General features: G+C 31.5%; 3 protein-coding genes across 5 annotated transcripts; 2 read left to right on the top strand and 1 right to left on the bottom strand.

Moving 5' to 3' along the window:
- The first annotated feature begins 39 nt into the window (after positions 1-39).
- Positions 40-1,741, top strand: LOC137830685 (albumin-2). Its single transcript, XM_068638151.2, has 2 exons — positions 40-235; positions 781-1,741. Exon 2 carries the CDS (start codon positions 783-785, stop codon positions 1,593-1,595), a length of 813 nt encoding a protein of 270 aa, XP_068494252.1. The 5' UTR covers positions 40-235; positions 781-782; the 3' UTR covers positions 1,596-1,741.
- A 3,708-nt stretch (positions 1,742-5,449) lies between these two features.
- Positions 5,450-10,693, top strand: LOC137830683 (homogentisate solanesyltransferase, chloroplastic). Its single transcript, XM_068638149.2, has 10 exons — positions 5,450-5,892; positions 6,538-6,662; positions 6,755-6,901; positions 7,139-7,364; positions 7,521-7,594; positions 7,947-8,039; positions 8,198-8,315; positions 8,405-8,467; positions 9,772-9,804; positions 10,405-10,693. The coding sequence occupies exons 1-10, from the start codon at positions 5,701-5,703 to the stop codon at positions 10,477-10,479; spliced, it is 1,146 nt and encodes a 381-aa protein (XP_068494250.1). The 5' UTR covers positions 5,450-5,700; the 3' UTR covers positions 10,480-10,693.
- Positions 10,694-12,586: 1,893 nt separating this feature from the next.
- LOC137830681 (IQ domain-containing protein IQM6) lies at positions 12,587-17,215 on the bottom strand. 3 transcript variants are annotated; one of them, XM_068638146.2, is made up of 9 exons: positions 16,892-17,215; positions 15,470-15,767; positions 14,968-15,082; positions 14,806-14,871; positions 14,642-14,730; positions 14,466-14,553; positions 14,068-14,298; positions 13,865-13,966; positions 12,587-13,588 (listed from the first exon to the last, which is right to left on the bottom strand). In XM_068638146.2, the coding sequence occupies exons 2-9, from the start codon at positions 15,760-15,762 to the stop codon at positions 12,884-12,886; spliced, it is 1,689 nt and encodes a 562-aa protein (XP_068494247.1). In that variant the 5' UTR covers positions 15,763-15,767; positions 16,892-17,215; the 3' UTR covers positions 12,587-12,883. The 3 variants fall into 3 exon arrangements, with proteins under 3 accessions (XP_068494247.1, XP_068494248.1, XP_090160605.1); XM_068638147.2 differs by having other exon boundaries at positions 15,494-15,767; XM_090304479.1 differs by lacking the exons at positions 12,587-13,588; positions 13,865-13,966 and having other exon boundaries at positions 14,062-14,298; positions 15,494-15,767.
- Positions 17,216-19,623: the final 2,408 nt, after the last annotated feature.

Here is a 19,623-nt window from a genome sequence, read left to right as displayed (position 1 = left end):
AAAAAATTCTTCCCAGAGCTTCTTAGTAAGTTATTAGTTACATAACATTGAAGAGAGAGTTCTAAAAAAGTTCTTCCCCTTCGTTCTCACAACAATCTTCTTCTTCTTCTTCTTCTAATCTTCGTTCGTATTTTGTGATTCTTAAGGTTTCTTCGTATTTCAATAACTAGGGTTTGTTTTCTCTATCCGTGCGAGTTTGAAGAGAGTTGCGGCTGCTACCCTTTCTTAATATCAGGTACAATGTTTCTTAATTCTGCATTGAATTTCAAGGCTTGTTTTGTTCATTAGAAATCTGAATTATAGAAGGTTGGTTGATAATGTTTCTGGTGCTAATTATTTCTTTGCTTTTTTCATATTCATTTTCCTCGAATTCTATCTTTTTTCTCCTTATTTTATGATTGTGATTCTGCTTCTGGTGATCCTTTTGATCCGCTCATGGTTTGCATTATACATGTGTGTAACTGAATTTGATTTACCTCTTATTTTGAGGTTTTTGCCGTAACACTGTATTTGGATTGCTGTTTATGACCCTAATATTTTCCATTTGGCTAGTGATGTATGATATGCTTGTTGAGTTGGTTGGTTTTGATGATAAATTTGATATGACCCATGGAACAATGACTTATTTTAGTGTGTTATTAGGGTTTAAGATGATTTTGGTGTACATGATTTTTGTTTTGGTTATACTTGTTAGATCATATTTATCAATCCCTTTTCCTTGAAACAAGGGTAAGACCTTCCCACCCCATAACGGTATAAATAGGTGATTATATTGTGCAGGTATGGGAATGAATCCAGATGCTGCTTTTGACGTTTATGACTATTTATCTGACGAACCAGAGGTATCAACTTACATAGATTCTGCATTTCGTTCATCAAGTACAAATGAAGTTTATTTCTTCTTACAAGAGAAGTACATGCGGTTGTATTACACTCCTGGACAGCCGACACAGACAGATGATAAGATTTTGAGAGATTTGGATTGGATTTGTTATGACTTTCCATCACTTGAGCATTCGTCATTTGCAGCATATGGTATAAAATGTTCCTTTGACACTGAAGGCTACAAAGCATATCTCTTCTCTGAGTGTTATTGTGTCTACTTTGACTATGCCAATGACAAGATACTATCATTTTGTGCAATTGATGTAATGTTTCCCGTCCTAGAAAACACGGTGTTTGAGAATGACATAGACTCTGCATTCAGGTCATCCAGAGGAAAAGAAGTTTACTTATTCAAGGGCAATAAGTATGGTTGCTTAGACTATGATTCTAAGCAACTTATTGGCCCCATTCGTAACATCACTAATGGATTTCCTGTTTTGAAAGGTACCATCTTTGAAGATGGAATTGATGCATGTTTCGCTTCTCATAAGGAGAATGAAGCTTATCTTTTCAAGGGAGAAAACTATGTACTGATCAATTTCATAGATGACACTCTTGTGGATGATGTGAAGCCCATCATTGATGGTTGGTCATCTCTTAGAGGCATTCTGCCTCTTGGTAATCCAGTAGATGATGGTTATCCTCACAAAGTTGGTACTAATCGTTATCGTTATCGTACAATAGAAGATGCAGATGATGAAGAAGAGTAGATGAAGAATGATGAAGAGCAAAAAGAACAAGATGCAAGATGCCATAATGTGATAAGACTAAGGCTTTCATTGCCAAAGTTTGCTTCCTTTTCTAATTCTAGTGTGGATGCTTTTTACTTTCTGTATGTGAGATTTGTTTTACTTTCTTGAATGTGATAATTTGTTACGTTTTTGGAATTTTCTAACTTAATGATGTTGTTGTCATTTTTTTATTTATTATTTTGTTATTATTTTTATAGTTCTCTAAAGAAAAGATGAGTATATTAATTAATATTTATTATTATTTATTGGATTCGAAGAGAACATTAACACAAACAGAGAAGTGTGAAAAGAGCTTTTCGATTTAAGTTAATCAATTTTGTTAGAGTATTTGGTGCAATATTGAAAAATGTAGAAACGAAATTGAATCCATTTTGGGGCTTATCATTTGAGTGTGATTTTAATAGGAATTTTAAGATAGAACTTGGGTACATGTGTTCTTGAACAATATGAAATGTAGTAATAACAAAATGACAACAACATTAAGTTAGAAAATTCCAACAAAGTAACAACAACATTCACTAATATTGCAGACTGCATACTAACACCAACTTTAAGAGCAAAGGCAGAAAACTTCTGTGAGGCTGAATGATTCAACAACCTTGTGAAGATTATGTTAAGGCTTGACAGAACTCTACTATGTTTAGCTAATTGGTTTTGGAAGTAGAATTAGTCAGTAGCCACATGAAAATTGGTTCTTTAATGTTGGATTATGATGCATTTGGCTAGAATATCTTGTGAGAATCTCTCTATCTACATACTTTATCAGGAACAGGCTTGTGTTTCTTAGCCCCTGGCATGTTTCAGCTCATGAGTTTTGTTTTTATTTCTTCCTCTATGTTCTGGTATCTCTTCTGTTTTCTCTCTTTTTTCTATTTCTTTATTTCCCCAACTTCCCCTCCCTCAAACTCTTCAAGAAAATAAAAATAAAAATAAAAAATCTGATAGTCACAACAAAAAAGTGTCTGATAATGGAGGACCGATGTAATACTACATTGGCAAATGCTTCCTACACCTAATCATCTGCAACCAACATATTTTTTTAATTTCCAAAAATGCCCTTAATTCTGGAAATAAAAATCCAGAATTAAAAATAATATATCCCGGAAAAATAAATCTGGAAGTGGTTATTGAGTTTCGGAAATAAAAATTCGAAAAAAAAATTAAAATTCTATTTCGGACAAAAAAATCTGGAGATGAAAAATAATACATTCTGGAAAAAAAATCCAGAATTGAAAAATAATACATTCTGGAAAAAAAAATCCAAAAAAGAAATTATTGTGTTTCAGAAATGAAAATCCAGAAACAAAAATGAAAAACTTATTCTGGATAAAAAAATCCATAATATAAAATTTCGTTTCGGAAAAAAAAATTCAGAACACATATTTCAGAAATTTTTTTAAGGACAGTTTCATCTTTTCCGTAGGAATTGGGTGCAGTGATATGGTGCAGGAAGCAATTGCCTACTACATTTCATATTGTTCAAGAACACATATACCCAAGTTAAAGTCAGAAAAAATTCTATAGGACAGCTACCCCGTTTCACTAAACAAATGTAACAAAAACAATTAGGCTTCTTCTTTCTGCACCCCCACAGTTTTCTTCCTGCATCCCCACAATTTTAAATATTCCAAGATTAACCTTAACCTCTAATTTGAAAAGGAGTGGACTTTCTTTGTCACTGATCATCTTTATCATTGAATATCAATCACTGGTGGAGGGTTTTTGTAGTTGTTCGAGGCAAGATGGAGGAGTACGCTATGTTACCGAAGTGTTGTTTGGGTTGTAGAGGTAAGAGTAAAGTTTTTTTTAGGAGCATGGTGGTTATGGAGATTTTGGGGTTACGGGATATCGGGATCCGGTAATATATTCTGGATTCATGAATCCAGAATTGATTAAATTGTGTTTTCCAGATGAAGGGGTGTTCCGGAAAATTTTGCATAAATTGTTGATTTCCAAAATGCTGAATCCAGAAGTCTAATTCTGTTACGGATTGGTGAGTCTGGAATGTTTTTTTTTTGAATTATGGATTTTTAATTCGGAATGCATATTTCTGTTATGGATTGGTGAATCCAGAATGCTTTTTTTGAATGATGGATTTTTGAATGTGAAATGTATAATTTGAATTACGGATTAGTGGATCCGAAAATTTACCGGAAGTGTCAATCCGAAAATTTTCCAGATTCCATAATCCAGAATGTAAAAAACTAATTACAGTTTAAGTGTATTTTGGGGTTTTTTAAAAATAATAGGGACAATATGGTCTTTGCATGATATTGTGGGGGTGCAGGAAGAAAAATGTAGATGTGCAGGAAGAAACTGCCAAATAATTAACAAAATACTATTCAGGAAGCTAACTTTCACAATGAAAGCCTTATTCTTGATGAGTTTACTTCGGTTGAAATTTTAATTTTTTAAAACACAACTTGATGAGTTTTATTATACATTAGTTATTAGTTAGTAAACTGAGAAAAATAATGACATTGTAATAAATTTATTTATTTATGACGCCACCAAAAAAAAAATTCCTCACCTAATGAGATGAAAAAAAAGAGGTTGTACAAATAATTAATTATAATCTGTGATGTAATTATTTAAATATTAGAACTAAACTACTTTATTTAATTTGACATAAAACTTAAATTTTCAATTCGAATAATGTCTAGTTATTATAAAAAATAGATATTCCAAAAATAATTTTTTTCTAGAATGACTTAATATTATGTTTATCATTATTCATAAATTAATGTAAAAACATTTATTTTTAAAAAAAAATTAAATTGATCTATCTAAGTTTTTTTAAAACTTTAAATTATTTATCAGAAATTTTTTAATATTGTACAACTTAATTACGTTAAATAAAATTTGAATTAATAATTAAGATACAAAAATTAGAATATTGCAATTGTTCTACTTGTTGTATTACATTTTTATCGTGATGTTACATATTTGTTGATCTATTTAGTTTAATAGAGCAATGTATAAAACTATAAATGTATGAAGATTTATTATTATGAACCACAGTGGTAATAAAAGTCATAAGCTTAAATATAATTTTTTAGTTTTTGATAAATTATTGAAATTCTTTTTTTTTTGTACTTAATAATTTTTCTTTAACTGTTTTTTTTATTGTGATAATTTTTTCAGTTAAATTGTAATAATGAAATAAAATAACTTAGATGAAAAAAATAAAATAAAAATGTAGTAGAGATAATTTTTAAAATATTTATTAAAAATAAAAAAAGAATAATTTATGAAGAATAAAAAACATATTTGAAGAAAAACATTATGAAATTTTATCATAATAGCCAGGAAAATTTGTGTCTATTTATTATTTGAAAATATTAAATGAAACTTACATCCTTATAATTTTGAAATAAATACACAGTTTTCTCATACTTTTAATAAATTAATATTTGTACTCTATCTAATTTTTAAATAATCATTTATCTCTTTTATCTAACATATTTTTTAAAACTTGAATTATTTTTTTTTCTCAAAAATATAATTTAATGATATTTTAATATTAGTTTTCATAGTTTTTATATTTATCATTATTTTTTTAATTTTCTGCAGCTTATCGACCATTAAATATGTAATAATATGCTGATATGTTAAAAAAAATCATTGTTCTATCTTACATTTTTTGTTGGCTTTTTCATGTTTTATTTTTTCTAAAAGCTTATGTGTTCATCAATATAACTTTACACAAAGTGAAAATAATAAAAAAAATGTTGATCATAATATTTGAATTTTTTTATATAAATAGTAAACTAAATAATATTATTGTTGTTATTATTTAAGAAAAAAAAGAAGAAGAAAAACATAATCTAAGGTAAGTGGTGGTGACAGTACAAGAATGATAGCTTGTTTGAGTGATGGATAGGTCTGCCAACAAAATCAATGCCAATGAATGTAAAGCAATCCCCACAAAAAAACAATGTTGTTTTTCCAAAATTCATGTTCTTAATGTGCTTTTGAGGTATTCACCATGATCTTCAACCACCCTATGCAACTGTGACTGTGTTTCAGGAAAGACTTTTCAGACAATTCTTTTCAGCTTCGAATGGAGCTCTCACTCTCTCCAACTGCACATCGCCTTCCTTCCACAATTCCCTCTTTGAAATCAGCTATAGTGTGCACCAAAGCCACTCTAGGATTTTCCACATACTTCCACTCAATTGGGTTGCAACATCACCAACACAAATGCTGCTCAATTCCGGTTTCCAAGAGACCCCAGAGACCCACTTCCATAAGGGTGTGTTTGCTTTCCTTAAAGTTCCAATTTTGATTCATTTGCTTCTGTTTTTCTGAGAACAAAAAACCAGTAAACTTCATGGTTTTTGCTGAACAGTTCATGGTGAATATGGTTTTGGTATGATTGAAGGTTTTCAAATTGTGGTTCCTTCTGTGTTTTGAATAATGGGCCATTTTTCAATCTGTAAATAATGACCGTCTGGAATGCCATTTCTTTTGAGCATGTTTCACTCTTCTGGTGTTCATGACTTCGTGTAAGGACTGGTTAAAGTGATCTGATTGTTCAGAAACTGGTGGTTCAGAAACATGCTGACCCAATTACCTTTCCATCCCCCTTTCTGTTTTTTAATACACACATAATTTTTAGTTTTATTCATTTAACATAAGTAGGTTTGGAAGGTTTGTTTCAATCACATGTACTAGAGAGATTGTAAAGTTTCCTAAGTGAAGTCACTGACTGGAAGGAAGTTTAGCATTCAAGTTTGGGCTTGGGGTGAACAGTTTAGCTGCAATTGCAGCCATTTATTAGTCGCTTTAACTTCGTTATAGTTGACTTTAGTTTGGTTTAAAGGACATTTTTTACCTTTTTGGTTTTGGATGAGATTTGAGTCTTTTTTATCAGTTTAAATGAAAAGAATGCTGGCAGGCTTGCACTGGAGTTGGAGCCGCTGGATCTGATCGTCCATTAGTTGAGAGAATTTTAGATTTGAAAGATGCTTGCTGGAGATTTTTAAGGCCACATACTATACGTGGTACAGCACTAGGCTCATTGTGAGTAACTTTATAACTAGCCAGCAACTGTTTCATGCAGCTTCATGCTAAGTATACTTTCTCTAAGCTTCATTTTCTCTTTGTTTTTACAGTGCTTTGGTGGCAAGAGCATTGATTGAGCACACAAATTTGATCAAGTGGTCTCTTTTGTTCAAAGCTTTCTCTGGTCTTTTTGCTCTGATCTGTGGAAATGGTTATATAGTTGGCATCAATCAAATCTATGACATTAGCATTGACAAGTATGGTCCAGAAATATAAACAACTGTCTTATCACTTGCTGTCTTCTTGTTGTTCTTTTTACTCTCTGTCCTTCTCCTTTCACATTTCTTCCAAGTTTCAATATTTTCTTCTCGAACATGATTAACTGCACAGGAATTTCATTTTAAGACTCTTCTGTTCTGGTTCTAATATTTTTCCACTTGTAGTTACATGTCTATTAGATAAATCCTCAAAGTTGGTTTTATATTCTTTTTCAGGGTAAACAAACCTTATTTACCTATAGCTGCTGGAGATCTTTCTGTCCAATCTGCATGGTTCTTGGTTATATTTTTTGCAGTAGCTGGCCTGTTTATTGTGGGGTTCAACTTTGGGCCCTTCATTTTATCTCTTTACACACTTGGCCTTTTCTTGGGTACCATCTATTCCGTTCCTCCACTTAGAATGAAACGCTTTCCTGTTGCTGCATTTCTTATAATTGCTACGGTATGATATATCTTCCCAAGTCCCAAACTTTTCAGTACTATATACAATTTGTCAATTTGTTCGTTTTTTTTCTTTTGGGATAAATTCAGTTGGCAATTGAATTTTTAAGCATTTGGGGATATATTTGAACAAGATTGACTGAAGAGTCTTATGTAGGTACGGGGTTTTCTCCTTAACTTTGGTGTCTACTATGCCACTAGAGCTGCCCTTGGACTTGCATTTGAATGGAGGTGGGTTATGGCTTATTATTTGTTGTTCATATCTGTAATTGGTAGTGTTGAACAACTGAGCTTATGGTTTCTGATGTTTAAATAGAGGATCACTCAAAAAGTATACTAATTATAAATTTGTTATGCTTCAACCAAAAAAATAATTGAAACAAAGAATAAAATATCTAAGATAGAGTTATAACAGTCATAATGTTAGAAGGACAAACTCCACACTTTCAATATAAGTTGTGCTTCGCTAACATCAATGATTGAAGCTTGTGATGGTGTTAGCTTTTCATCAAATATTTTTTTAAGTGTCCAGCTTATCTTTTTGCGAGCTTATTATATATTTCTTGTGTATCTCTGGCTGCAGCTCTCCTGTGGTTTTCATCACAACCTTTGTAACATTTTTCGCATTGGTAATTGCTATAACAAAAGATCTTCCTGATGTTGAAGGAGATCGCAAGTAAGTCTTGGTCCTTGTTGCATTCATATTGCAGGTTCATATTGATCTTATTTTCCTGAGCTGTTGATTTTTCGGTTCATCTCTATTTCAATAAATATGTATTTTTGAATGTAAGTGTCACACTTTAATTTGGTGCTGCATGTCTCAATTAACTTCAGGTATCAAATATCAACCTTTGCTACAAAATTAGGAGTTCGGAACATTGCTTTCCTTGGTTCTGGAATTTTGCTGATGAACTATATTGTTTCAGTATTGGCAGCAATTTATATGCCTCAGGTGAATATCAACTTGCATCATGTGCCTACCATGAATTTTTTTTTTCATACATGAAAACAAAACCTCATGCTTTATGGAACCGTTGACAGGATTTCAGGCGTTGGTTGCTCATACCAGCTCATATGACTTTTGCAATAAGCTTGATTTACCAGGTTTGTTAATTGGACTGATGACTGTTACTAAGGTTATCATTCTAGTTTATTGGATTTTCATACATGTTTTATTTAATCCAATTCACTATGAATTGTATTTTGTTAATTATTTTTGTTACATTTGTTTAGTGAAATGGGGAAGCTGTCCTCTAGAATTTTTTCTTAACAGTATGAAATGTAGTATTACAACGGTCCTCCATTATCAGACACTTTTAATGTGACTATCAGGGTTTGTTTTTTTTTTTTTTCTTAAACAGTTTGAGGGAGGGGAAGTCGGGGGAATAAATGAATAGAAAAAAGAGAGGAAAACAGAAGAGAGTCACCAGAACATAGAGGAAGAAACATCAGCTCTATCAAATAAAAACTGATGAGCTGAAACATGCAGGGGATAAGAAAACAAGCCTCTTCCTGAGAAAGTATGTAGATAGAGATTCTCACATGATATTCTAGCAAAATGCATCATAATCCAACATTAAAGAACCCAGTTTCACAAAGCTTTACACTTGTTGAAAGAGGAAAAGAACAAAGACATGTAAAAAAAATCCATGTGTGAAATTACACAGCCAATGGTTATTCACATGAAGAGACATAAATAGGATGAATAACTGTTATCCTAATTACCATAATTACATTAGCTTATTATATCTCAATATCTCTAAGTACAATATTCCCTATTAAGATAATCTCTAGCAACACATAATTCTACTTCCAAAACCAATGAACTAAACATAGTAGAGTTTCGTCAAGCCTTAACATAATCTTCACAAGGTTGTTGAATCATTCAGCCTCACAGAAGTTTTCCGCCTTTGCTCTGGAAGTTGGTGCTAGTATGCAGTCTGTGATATTAGTGGACTGCCAAGTGCGTGCTTTCTGATTTTAAGTCCAAAAAACAATTTGTTCACATGCAAGGAAACCTTCTTTGTCTCTCATTTAATAGTATAGCTTTACCTGTTTTCAACTTAATATTAGATGGAACCTGCAAGTCCTTTAAGATATCCATGGCAACATAAAAATTAGTTTTTTTTTTTCTTCAGTATATAGCATTCTTAAGATTGTGGGGCATGTTATGTTGATTAGAGTGTATTCACAATATATGCTTGTTGATATTATAAAGCAAAGCATTTTCTCTTTTGTGTTGTTGAGATTTTGTCTATCTCATGCACTATATGCTTATTGTAACCTTAGTTTTATGCAGGAGAGATTTGTCTGGTGTTTTCTATTTTTTTGTTTCTTTCTTTTTTCATAATGCACACAAGTGGTTGTGAAATTGTAAGGTAGACGTGACTTGTTTGCTCATATTTCAGGTACGGGTACTAGAACAAGCAAATTATACCAAGGTAATATTGTATCTTCTGTAAGAAAAAGAATGTAGCAACTTATTAACTGCTTTTAATGCTCAGATATTGGACCTCTGTTCTTTTTCTCTTGTAGCATAGCCACTTAGGATGACATGAATCACTTCAACTACTTATCAATACCATGAACCTCCTTTTAGCACATTAGTTAATATCACAACTTATTTGTTGGTTAAATACTCCTACTGTGGCACTAAAGAATAGGTTGATTGATACAATTTTCGTGCAATTTAGTGTTATTAGATCATGATAGCATACCAATGTCAATTGGCTTTTAGAAGAACTTGTTTTGCTTGTTCTGGTAATTCCACTTTGTCCTTTTGGGGTCCATATAAAGACCAAGATTCTTTATCAATGCAATATGAACAGATAAATACAGTGATCAAATTATTTAAAAAAAAATATGCAGACTCCCACATAAATGATTTTATTATAGGACTAAAATCAAAACAATTTTTAAAATATTTTGTGTATATAGCTTTCTGTACACCATCTCGACTGGCCCAAATGGTGCACTTTTCATTCCTTATCTCTTCCACTAGCGTTTAAGCTGCTTTTAAAATGTCTGCATGTATGCTGCAGGATGCAATATCAGAATTCTATCGATTCATATGGAATCTGTTCTATGCTGAGTATGCAATATTTCCTTTCATATAGCAAACATCGCTGTATTCTTCTTGGAAAAAGGTGCACACCTGCATAGTTGGAGAGATCTTTTTTGTTGTATCAAGTATCAAATTAATAAACTAGCTATTTTTTAGTATTTTTTTATATATAAATGTTTGTAGTATTAACTTTTACTTTGATGTAATGTAATGGCATTAACATATTTCATAATATTACACTGAAAATATTTTGTACTGTTTTTATACCTCTGCTATTTCTTTGTCAATCATTTTTAGCCAAAATATTCAGTGTTCAGTGTAGTTTATTTTACAAGCATAAGGATGTAAAACAAAATGTGTGTATGTGGCATCACTCAATTCTTGGATTTCTCTTTTGGACATTGGGTTTGATGACCAAGCTGCATAATTTTAGGACATTTCTTCCTACACCCTTTAAAAATTTACCTCCATTCCTTTTCATTAGAAGACTAAACATCTCAAACAAGAAGTGTGTCTTTGGATTTCGCTAAGAAAATGAAGAGTTGAAATTAATTGGAATTGAAAATAAATGCAACTTATTGTAGCTTTTAAGTCAACTGAAGTTTGAGGTGCATTTTTTGCTTCTAACTGGAACTAGAAAAAAAGTGTCAAACATGTTGACACATTGTTTAATGGAAATTAGAAGTTGGTTTAGGTGTTCCATTGAAATTCAAACACACCTGAAGTTTACAGAACTTGACATTTCTGAGTTATGTGATAATGACTTGAGAATGAATGAACCAATAACAATTTTCTGGATAGACTTGATAATCTCCCATTTGTTTTGAAAACATTATACTGACACTCCTTTTTTTCATTATACATACACCCTTTTAAGTTTCTGAAGCCTTATAAGGGAGGTGTTGTGCACCTAGTAGCAAAAATGAACCTAAAGAATCAGTGTAATATTGATTGTCACAAACAACTACCTTACGAAGCATAGCTGGTTCAGATGACTTTGTCTCCTCTATCATAGGTAGCACATATTTTTTATCCTAATAAGATAGTATTTACAGCAAATAGACATTTGTTAATTTTTATAGTTAGTTTTGACTCGTTAATTTGTGAAGCTTTTTGCTGTGTGGAGAGATTCTTTTTAGATTTTTGCAAAAAACTTTTGATTTTTATCTTTAAATTATTAACTTTAAGGTGAAATTTTTTTCTCAACTTATCAATCAATCTTAATTTAAGTTACAGAGAATGGGAAGACAATTTTGGTGTTGAGAAAAAAAGGAAAGTCTTACAGAAAAATGAATTTGTTTTCATTATAGATAACAGAGGAAGATTAACAAGAACATGTGTGGTTCCACTGGCTACATAATTGCAAAAGCCTTTTAAGAAGTAATGTGTCAAATTTGTAAGGAAGAAAGAGGACTTTCAAAGTGATTAAAGAATGAATGCCTGGAAATGGAAGATAATGCAGGATTTGTTTGAAAATAAAGGAGTGAAAACTAAGTACATGTTCTAGAGATTATATATTATAAATTTTCTGCATATAAAATTTTAGAGGTAGATGTAACCTAATATTTTTATGTTTCTAGTCAACATTTTCTACACAATAATAACTGAAAGCAGGGCTGTGTTTTATTTTTTGAGGAACTAGTTGCTTGAAACTAATGTTTTTCTTTTGTTTGGAACTCTTCTTTATAATAGCAGCCACAAACAACATAATTGAAAAAAAGTGTTGCAACTTTCAACTATGTTAGGACATCTCACGTCTACTAGAGATAAAGTCAATTCATAATATATAAATGGGTACAAATTTCACCTTACAAGTTGGTTTTGTAAGTTGAATTAGACTTAAAATTCACTTCTTAAGACGTGAAGGAATGTCTTGAAGATCTATAGCAACTAGAGATAATGTCAATTTATAGTATATAAGTGAATGCAAACCTCACTTTACAAGTTGGTGTTGTAATGCTGAGTTAGACTTGTTCACTTCTTAAGAAACTCAATCACGAACACCAAATGCATTCATCATATTGTACACATCTCAACCTAATCAGGGTGTTATTTTGTTGTCAGTGACAATTAATATATTCTGACTCTACCTATTTCATATTGTCTATTCCCTTTCATGCTATCATATATAAGATAAATAGAGTAGATACTTTGAAGGATAACACAAAGGTGGGGATTTGAGAAATTTTCTGCATAACTATACATGTTATTAATGATTTGCAAGTTGCTATTATCTCAATCTAGATTGGATGAAAGAGGCCAATCAGTTTCTTTCCTCATTTGGAACCAGAACATACAAAGTTCTTTTGTTCCTCATCCATCACATGACCTACAAAAACTATATGGTTTGAAGAATGGCACTAAAAAGCATTGCAAAAAGAACTCCTGTGTCATTTTTTCAGCAGAAGTGGCATCTTTTAATTGCCACTTCATCCTATGTATTGTTAGCTGATACACTAGCTGATTAAGGCACTTGGAGCAGCAGGCAAAGAAGATGGAAAAGCAACATGATGGCTGAAGCGAGATAAAGATGGAATCCGGGGAGATGGAGCTGTTGTTCTTTTCCTTGGAGACAAATGTTGCTGCTCCAAAATCAAATTCTGCAGCTCTAGAGGGTAGTCTCTCATACAACCAATTCGAGGGCCTGCACCTGTTGTCCATTTAGTAGACAAGTGATTAGCCAATTGATATGAATTCCTTCCCTTGTGTGAATCTATCCTCTTCAAGATTTGCTCCTTTGGAATGGTATTTTCATCTTCTTCATCTTGATTTTCAACAAACATGTTTGATTTGGAAACCATGAATTCTTCCTCAGTTATAAAGGATTCTTCTGCTGTCTCATAACCACAGTCTGATGTAACTGGAGAATAAAATTGGGTACGTGGACCGTTTTCTTGCTCTCCAAAAACTTCAGACAGTGTGACTCTTTTTGGTATCTCAATTTTTGCTATTTTTGATCCTAATCTTACAGACAATTTTGACAAGGGTGGTTGAGAGGTTGAATGAGCATTAGAACCCTCATTTCTCAAGTCAGGAAGCTTTTCAGCTAATAAGTTGGGACTTTCTGTTTCAGTGTTTGGAGGTTTCATGGCCTCTACAAGATTGTGTAGGAAGATATCTTGGTTCAGTTCGCCCATGCCATCTTCTTCTTCTGGATTTGTCTGGATATAAGAAAATGGCAATCAGCATTCCACAAGAATTTTCATTAAGTGATGTTACGAAAATGGCAATTAGCTAATTTTCTATGCATGTTGTTATGGCTAAAGTTAAAATCTATGCATGATTCTAAGTACACCAATGAAATAATAGTGAATATGTAGTTATGTTAATGTGGAGTTTAATTTTCTTCAGTCATGCAAATGCTGAATGGAAATTTGCTTTAGATTGACAGATGCTATATCTTAGACTGAAGCAAAGTTACCATTTAGTCATTTTACCTTTACATCTGTAAGATCCACATTATTCTCCATAAGGAATGACATGAGTTCCTCAAAATTTTCTTCTGTTGGGAGATAATGCCCACTGTGAGGCCAAACTACCTTTGGAGTTGAAAAAGTCTATTGTCAGTAGAAAGAAAAAGAAATGGAAAACAATATACAATATCTGTTATGAAAATATGGCGTTTATGTTTTTTTCATACCTTAAGAACACCATCCTCTGCCACTAGTCTACCAGCAGACAATGTGGCTCCCCCTGCTAGGAAGCTTGAATGTTGAAATGTGCCCTTGTTCTTCTGCCCTACATAAAGAGTCTTGGATGTACTAAGTACAAAAATCCACTTTGCATTTCCTTTTGTGTCAACATATTTCCCACATTTCTTGTACAAGAGCCTTCCACCCTCAATAACTACTTCATAATCCACTCTTTCCACCTACCAAAGAAACAACTTTTAAAGTTACTTTTACATGTTAAAGAAGATTTGAGTTTTTCTCTGAAGTGAAATATCATGGCCTGTTCCTGACATATTTTAACATGATATTGATCCATCTGGTTGAAAAAGAAAATAAAAAGGGAAATCAAAGAGAACAATAAACTCACTGGACCCAGATATTTGATGCACTGCTGCTGAAGTTTTAACCTGGAACATCTCTCAGAAAGTACTTCCTTGCCTTCCCCAATATCAAGCCTACACTTGTAGGTTGATTTATCCATTAGTTTGATTGAAAGTTACTTGTTAAACAGAAACTGAATTGTCATTCTTGTTTCAATCTTACCAATAGAAGAAAGGTTCATAGCTATCACAGCGAAGCCATGTGACATAATAAAATTGAAGATTGTGACCATAGCGATGTCGAGGGTCAATCTGTTCAAGTTGATAACCAGTTTAGAGAAATTAGCAGTTTAATTTGAACAATATCACTTTAGCTATGAGACTTACTGCCTCTAGCCAGTGCTGCAAAGCAAGTTTGCGAGCCCTCATATCCTTAGATAGACCCTTTCCAACCTATTATTAAACACAGACCAAAAACAGCTTAATAGTCTTTCAATCTACAACATCAACAACTCAACATATTATGATACAACTCATGTCAGAACCTACCTTGGCAGCTCTCTTTCTTGCCCTTGACCACCGCGAAAGGGCCGTCTCCGGTTTCTCAATGTCGAAAAAAGATATTGAACTGCGCTTGAGTTCAGCAAAATCCAAAGCCTTCCACCTATGCATAAGAATTTAACTCAGTAACATTAACAATATTAGGGACATCTTTGTCTTTGGTAGAGACCACAAGCACATGGTTATGAAAGCTTTTTCAATTCCCTTATCTTTCAACTTAATCTATGAGATTGCTCTAAGACTCCTAAATCTTAAAGTGCACACTCTCATACAAAAGAAGAATAAATAGTATATGCATTGACAATGTAACTTACTTTTATTCTGTCATCCAAACACAAATTGTATGGTAAATTTGTTGACATTTACAATAATTGTCTTCAAAATTATACCTACCCTGATTTCTGGTTGGTTGAGAGTGTAGAAAATTAACTGACAGAAGAAATAACAATTAAAATGGACAATGTTTCATGTAAATTCCAATTGTGTTTACCCAGGTACATGTGTTGAAACTAACCATCTCTGCTCTGCAAGAACTGCACAATCTGCAAGTTGCCTCCTTGTCCTAAAACTTTTGTAAACTTTCTGCAACCTCAGTGCAGCTTGATCCCATTGATTCTGTTGCCCCCGCAATGGCGAATATATGTTCTTCTCCAACCAGTTGCCACTACTGTCTCTACTCCTTGTTTTTTCTGGTTTACCACCAAACAAGTCATTTTCCATATCTGCTTTAGGAGATCTTAAAGAAAACATGCTCTCCAACTCAACCGAACCTCCGACCATCATCTTCCCTGCAAATTTGGATTTCTTTGAGTCAAGTTTTAAGTCTTAATCATGGAACTAACTAACAAAAAAAAATATGATCTATATCTTCACCTCTGAAGTTGATTCACCTCAAGAGAAACTTTCACAATAATATCCAAATCAACTAATGTACAAGGTAAGGTTTTTCTCATTTAATAAAATGCTGTAAATATAACTCAAATAAACAAAATTTAAGGGTACAACCAAGTTTTTAAAAAAAAGGGGTAGGAGAAAGGCACAAAGCTTGGAGCTATTCTTAGCATTTTATTACATGTTGCAGACATTAAGATCTTCAAATTTTCGCCTACAAAGGTTTTTGAAAAGCTTCATGGACTCTTAGCAATCATGATCCTTTATAAAAAGAGGGAGGAAAACCGATGCATAAATGGGAACACATTCCAACAACTTTTATTTGGATTTCAAGATCTTCATAGCAGAAAGAAAAGGAAATAAATTCCAATAATCGCCAGATGAAATTACTGGCCTTTAAGTTTTAATTATACTTTCTGTCTGAATGTCTTGTATCCAGCAAAAACAAAATCCAATAATTCCGTAGTTTAAAAATTGATACGCAAAAGACTTATTTATCCGTTGCTTCATCAGATAGGTTTCTATAGAATCCAAACAATGACTTATAGAAGAAAGAATCAAATCTTCAACAGTGAATGCTACAGAAAAAATCAAACATTGTCTTGTCTAACATTTCAGAAAAGAAGTTGATGGACATTGCCATTGTTGATATCAATTTATAATAAACCAACAGAAAACAAATTCTCCCTTAATCCTCATTCCCTTATCGACCTTGTTGCTCAATTGGCCATTCTTTGATGCCATTTTCCTCCTCCCTTAACCCCACTCACACCTCCAACGTAGCAAAAACCAAAAAAAAAACAAAACAATGACATGGTTGGCATCAAACCAGAAAAATGCAACCAACATGGCACATATTCAGTTATAAGAATCATAAAACATTGTCACATCATTATCCGTGTTTGAATATTGAAAAAGACACACACATATCCTAGCCAACTCCATACAAAACAACAACATCAACATCAATGCTTTTGTTATTGTTATTGTTATTAATTATTGTGAAGGAGCATTAGCATACCTGAATATTTGGCAGGGGACCACGGAAGAGGAAAGGCTGAAGGAGGTGTTCGGCAGAGAGAGAGAGAAAGATGAGAGATTGAACAAGAAGAAGCAAAAGGGTGGAGAGAGAAGATGAAGGGAGCCCAGAAAGGAAGTGGCAGAATGGAGGGTGGCAATGAAAGAGAGAGAGCGAAGAATGTGGGAAGAGAGCGTGAGGAGAAAGAGAAAGGGCTTGCAAACAAACACGTTAATGCATGCTATGCTATTCTTGCACCACCCTTTTATAGAACACATAATTAAGATTGCAAAATAAATAACAAAAAACCAGAGAATGGAGGAACGACAAAACCATGGAAAAGGTAGGTTTGTTTGTACTATGTAGTTTGTTTGGAGTTATGAAACTCATATTGGACGCTGAAACTCGTATGACACTTGTAGAACACGTATCTGTGAAGTGTACAATTCAAAAAATATTTGTTGAATTTCTGACAATTCTAGTACGGTTCTAACACAATCTTAAAAAGAAAAAATACATTAATTTTTTAAAAACTCAAACTTATTGTATAATTTTTTATTATAATTATAAAAATAAGAAACAAATTATTTTGAACCAGTCATGAAAAACATTTTTCTACTAAAAAAATAATAATTTGGAACATACTTGTGTACATAAATCTTTATTGTCAATTTATATAATTCATAATTATATAATATATAGATTCGTGTTCCAGTGTCCTATATTTTAGAGGTTTTACGTATCTCTGTGTTTGTGTCATATCCGTGTGAGTGTCTGTACTACATAGGTTTGGTGTGAACTGAACTCAGACTTCAATCACTTAATTTGTTTATTTTCAAGTTAATATCATTCAAATACGTTGGCCATTAATTAAATAATTAATTAATTATTGTATGTATAATTTTTTATTAAACTTAAAATAAAAATAATCTTAGTGTAAAAGATTAGCTTGAAGTGCAGATAAAAATGTTTATCATCACATCTATGTATGTTGATCGGTTTATTTTCATATAATTTTAGTTATGCTTTCAAAATATAATTAGTTTGGTGCATGACTAATGATTAAAATAAGGAAACTTCTAACACTTGCTTTTTTAAAACGTAATAGTAGATAGTTTTTTTATGTTAAATTATAATCGATGTAATAAAATTTTGGAACATGCTTTTATTAAAAATGTGGAATTTGAGTTTTAATTAAAAAATTAATTATCTTTTTAATCTTTCAATTTCGAAGTAAATTTAATATGGCCTCGTAAATTAAAAAAATATTTTAGTTCCTTAAATTTAGAAAACAAAATTTAATCACTGATAACTTGAGAGACTACAAATAGTTTAAAAAAAATATTTTAGCCTTTTATATTTGAAATAATTTTTTATTTGAGAAATTACAATAATTTTTCTTGAGTTTAAAAAAATAAAATCATTTTTTTTTCTAAAAGTTTAATATAAATCAATAGTTCAACAACGTATGTTACACTACTACTAATTATTAGAATTACTATTATCATTATAATTTTTAAAATAATAATAATAATAATTATTATTATTATTTTCTTTAAGCTTAGAGTTGGTGGAACCGTGTACAACTAAGGTATGATGGAGACGAGACTACCTACATAAAGTGTTTGTGACTTTGATTTAATTTATTTATAAAATAAAAGTTATTATATATATATATAAATTAATGAGTATATTTTTTTTTTCAAATTTAAGTATTTTTTAAAAATAAAATTCTAAAATAAGCTAAAGAGTACGAACTTTAAAAACTATAAACATGGTATTATCACGATGTAATACATAAAATAATATAAACTACAAATTTTAAATTAAAAATGATAAAGATTAATCTTTTAAGGAAGTGTTTAAAAACTATTTTTAGATGATGATATCATGTCTAGGTATAAAACAAATCATATTAAAAATATGAGTGTGTTTGAAGTTAAGACTATTATACTCATTGTCAATAAATGATTATTCAAAATATTTTGTGCTTTTAATTTTTTTTAAATTATATTATTATTAATATTATATAACATAAAAGGTTTCAATTTTGTTTTTGTGTCCGTGAGGATTTTATAATATCACATTTTTATTGGCGTTTTATTTGATTGTTAATAGAAAATGTAATTTTTAAAATAGAAAAAATAAATTATTTTTGTTTTTTATTTGTTAATTGCTAAAACAATTCAACGCGTTTTTATCTTCTACTCAGACTTGAAATTTCCGTCACACACAAACACCGACACGATTGATATTTGGCTTTCGCACGTGTGATTGAATTAATAGGAAAACCAGTGAGGTTAGAGTTCTTAATATAATAAGATAATTAATTGTTTGGTGCATTAAAATGTTTTTTTTTATAAAAAACTTTCATGTTAGCAAAAACGATACATAGATAGACTATACCTATTAATAACGAATTTTAAGAACAAACTAGATGAAAGTCGATTATACCAATGAAATGATTCTCTATGAATAAATCCTAAATTAATTAACTTATCAACACACGCATTCCTTTTACGAAAAATATGAGTAACCCTAAACTAAATTTTTCCACTAAGTATTTAATCGATTACGAAACATCTAAAGAACATTTGTCATATAAGTAAACGCACCACAAATCAATACAGAGTCACATTCCAATCAGACATTAATAAATTTCAACTTTTTGAGCTTTCTCCAAATCATATATAACATTTTTCTTATATAACATTTGTAAAAATAACAAAACTTAG

This window comes from Phaseolus vulgaris, chromosome 7 (genome assembly GCF_051622355.1).
Source record: "Phaseolus vulgaris cultivar YP4 chromosome 7, ASM5162235v1, whole genome shotgun sequence".
NCBI classification, from domain to species: Eukaryota; Viridiplantae; Streptophyta; class Magnoliopsida; order Fabales; family Fabaceae; genus Phaseolus; species Phaseolus vulgaris.
This window is presented reverse-complemented; position numbering and strand designations above follow the sequence as displayed.

What these genes read in the sequence shown, in the direction of transcription:
- LOC137830685 (XM_068638151.2), top strand. Translation starts at nt 783, where the DNA reads ATGGGAATGAATCCAGATGCTGCTTTTGACGTTTATGACTATTTATCT.
- LOC137830683 (XM_068638149.2), top strand. Translation starts at nt 5,701, where the DNA reads ATGGAGCTCTCACTCTCTCCAACTGCACATCGCCTTCCTTCCACAATT. An exon ending in CAATAAGCTTGATTTACCAG is followed by an intron (nt 8,468 to 9,771) that starts GTTTGTTAATTG and finishes CTCATATTTCAG; the next exon opens with GTACGGGTACTAGAACAAGC. An exon ending in AACAAGCAAATTATACCAAG is followed by an intron (nt 9,805 to 10,404) that starts GTAATATTGTAT and finishes TGTATGCTGCAG; the next exon opens with GATGCAATATCAGAATTCTA.
- LOC137830681 (XM_068638146.2), bottom strand. Translation starts at nt 15,762, where the DNA reads ATGATGGTCGGAGGTTCGGTTGAGTTGGAGAGCATGTTTTCTTTAAGA. An exon ending in GTTTCAACACATGTACCTGG is followed by an intron (nt 15,083 to 15,469) that starts GTAAACACAATT and finishes TCTTATGCATAG; the next exon opens with GTGGAAGGCTTTGGATTTTG. An exon ending in CAGAGGATGGTGTTCTTAAG is followed by an intron (nt 13,967 to 14,067) that starts GTATGAAAAAAA and finishes TCAACTCCAAAG; the next exon opens with GTAGTTTGGCCTCACAGTGG.